The sequence below is a fragment of the Cricetulus griseus genome, assembly GCF_003668045.3.
Source record: "Cricetulus griseus strain 17A/GY chromosome 1 unlocalized genomic scaffold, alternate assembly CriGri-PICRH-1.0 chr1_1, whole genome shotgun sequence".
Lineage (NCBI taxonomy): Eukaryota > Metazoa > Chordata > Mammalia > Rodentia > Cricetidae > Cricetulus > Cricetulus griseus.
Genome location: NW_023276807.1, coordinates 105,764,350 through 105,766,964, shown reverse-complemented (window position 1 = coordinate 105,766,964; position 2,615 = coordinate 105,764,350). Strand labels below are relative to the sequence as shown.

General features: G+C 52.8%; 1 protein-coding gene across 1 annotated transcript; it reads left to right on the top strand.

The window, feature by feature from the left end:
* The first annotated feature begins 228 nt into the window (after window positions 1-228).
* Window positions 229-2,143, top strand: Mrfap1 (Morf4 family associated protein 1). Its single transcript, XM_027387082.2, has 2 exons — window positions 229-777; window positions 1,032-2,143. Exon 1 carries the CDS (start codon window positions 388-390, stop codon window positions 763-765), a length of 378 nt encoding a protein of 125 aa, XP_027242883.1. The 5' UTR covers window positions 229-387; the 3' UTR covers window positions 766-777; window positions 1,032-2,143.
* Window positions 2,144-2,615: the final 472 nt, after the last annotated feature.

Genomic DNA, 2,615 nt, shown 5'->3' with positions numbered 1-2,615 from the left:
GAAGAAGAAGAAGAAGAGGAAGAAGAAGAAGATACAGTGAAGCGTGATCTTGGCAACACACAGAGTCGCTCCAAGGATCTTGGAGGGATGAAAAGCCGATGTATGCGCGTGACCGCGAAGGCGCTCGCCCCGCCCCTCCATGGACGTGCGCGCGCCCGCACCTCGCCGCGCGACCGTAAAGAGGGGCGCGGCGGTGTCGTGAAAGGGGTCGCAAGGCGCAGAGCTCTGGTTGACGGTTAGAACTCCATTTTGTTCGCCGCTCGTCAGCTCGGCGGTCGCTGGTCTCGGTGGCTTCACCTAGGCGGAAAGTTGAGCCGCGGCGGAAGTTTTGAGGACTCGGCCGGATCTCGGTCACTGAGTGTCTCGCAGACGAGCAAAGCGGCAGAGATGCGGCCCCTGGACGCGGTGGAGCTGGCGGAGCCCGAGGAGGTGGAGGTGCTGGAGCCCGAGGAGGACTTCGAGCAGTTTCTGCTGCCCGTCATCCACGAGATGCGCGAGGACATCGCGTCGCTGACGCGCGAGCGCGGGCGCGCGCCCGTGCGCAACCGGGGCAAGCTGTGGGAGATGGACAATATGCTGATCCAGATCAAGACGCAAGTGGAGGCCTCTGAGGAGAGCGCGCTCAACCACCTGCAGGGCGCGGGCGGCGCAGAGCCCCGCGGCCCCAGGGCGGAGAAGGCCGAGGAGAAGGCGCAGGAGATGGCGAAGATGGCTGAGATGCTGGTGCAGCTGGTGCGGCGGATAGAGAAGAGCGAGTCGTCGTGAACGGGCCGCGCGGTAAGGGAGGGGGCCTGGCAGGCAGGGCGTGGGCGACTGTGGGGAGGAGGCCGGCTTGTCGCCCCGGGAGTGAACTAGGCCCCTCTGGGTGAGGGCTATAGCAAATTGTCGGTGGGGAGGCCGTGGAAGATTCCAGATCGTGCTGGAAGGCATGAGGCTCCGAGTGAGGCAGCCTCCAGGAGAGGCCGGGTGTTTGCTGTGCGGTGCAGCGGGATTAACATCTTGGTGATGAATCTCTCCCGCCCGTGCTTTAGGTTTCCAGCCAATGGATTCTGGTCGAGTGATGGCGATTGGCTGACATGACACCCTAGAGAAGCTGAAACCAGAGAGCCTTTTGTTTTCCCTTTTTTCTTTTATTTTTTTCACCCCCCCGCCCCCCCCCCCATCTTCACTCTGTTCTCACTTGACACTACGTTTCTGCTACGGTCTGCGGTTGACGACCTCGGTATGAGTTTTTGATTATTCAGTGGTTCACTTTTTGTTTGTTTGTTTGGGAGACATAACTTTGATTTGGAAAATGCGCTCACATACGGGAATTAGGGCCTAGATTGTAAGCCCTTGCGGCAGTCGAATGACGTTCGTTCCTGGGCTTTGGTTGTTGTTTATGCATTTTAAGGTGCTTTGCTCTTTCTTGGGTGACCTAATAGCTCCCTGGAACTTTGGGTCCCTGTGACACTTGAGACTCGGGTTAGAGCTTGAGACTCGGGTTAGAGCTCACCGGCTCTGGAAGTTCTGAAGGAGCTGCATTCATTCTAGAAGACCACTCCATGCAGCAATGTCGGAAGAAGGGACCAGACTTCATCTGGGACTGTGGATGGGCCTTACATGGCTAAGACTGATGACCTGGGAGAAGGGTCTGAGGATAGTGTTGTTTGTAGGGGGGGTGGGGGGGCGCTTTAATTTCTGTGTGAGACCAAAGGAGGAGAGATGTATTTTGTGCAAAATTTAAATTTTATGTGCTCCATTATCTATTGTAACCTGTCTGGTGAGTTTGTTTGGACAGCCTAACTCATTTCTAAATGAAATGGAATCCAGAATGGGAGATGAGGTCTTGTTAGTCTGTACAAGTTGGTATTTTATCCCCATATATTCGAGGAGATCCTGGGCATAAAGTGAAAGATACTTGCGATGCCCTTTGTGGGCTGGGAAGGAAAACTTGGAACTGTCTGCAATGGACCCTAACTTCGAGGAAGAGGCGTCTTCAAGGTTCATATATAGTCAAGCTATAAGTGTATTGAGTAGCAGACCTGAGAAGCATTTGAGGACAAAACCCCTACCGTGTTTGAAAAACAAAATCTTACATGTTAATAAAATATTTGTTTGCTTGAAAAGATAATAAACTCAGAAAATTATTAAGAAACATTAAGTGAAGTCTTTCTTCAGTGTTCTGTGCTTAGTTGGAATGAACATCAATCCTGCAGTGTTCAGAGCTCTGGGTAAGCAGACAGAAGGGAGTTTCCTCTCTGGCTTCTGTGGGACCTGAGTGAAAACAGGAGATGGTTGGTTCCTGTAGGAAGGAACCTTTCTGAAGTCCACAGCCTCGTTCTGCCTTCTGTTCTCCACTGTAGTGGAGACTAGTGTTGATATTCTTAGCATGTCTAGATGACAGCCGAAAAAATGCATCAGCTCCCTTCAGAAAAGAAGGGTGGGGCCCCCAGCTGCTGGTGTTGACCCTCTATGGGAAGTACTCCCACCAAACTGTCTTTGGCCAATCACCCTCTTTCCTGGGTGATTCAAGGCTATAGGGCCCTGCCTGAGATTTCCCAAAATCTCAGAATTCCTTATGTCTGCTGAGTGAACTGCAGCCCAGCCCAACTTGTGACTGTTCAATGTGTTAA

What these genes read in the sequence shown, in the direction of transcription:
- Mrfap1 (XM_027387082.2), top strand. Translation starts at nt 388, where the DNA reads ATGCGGCCCCTGGACGCGGTGGAGCTGGCGGAGCCCGAGGAGGTGGAG.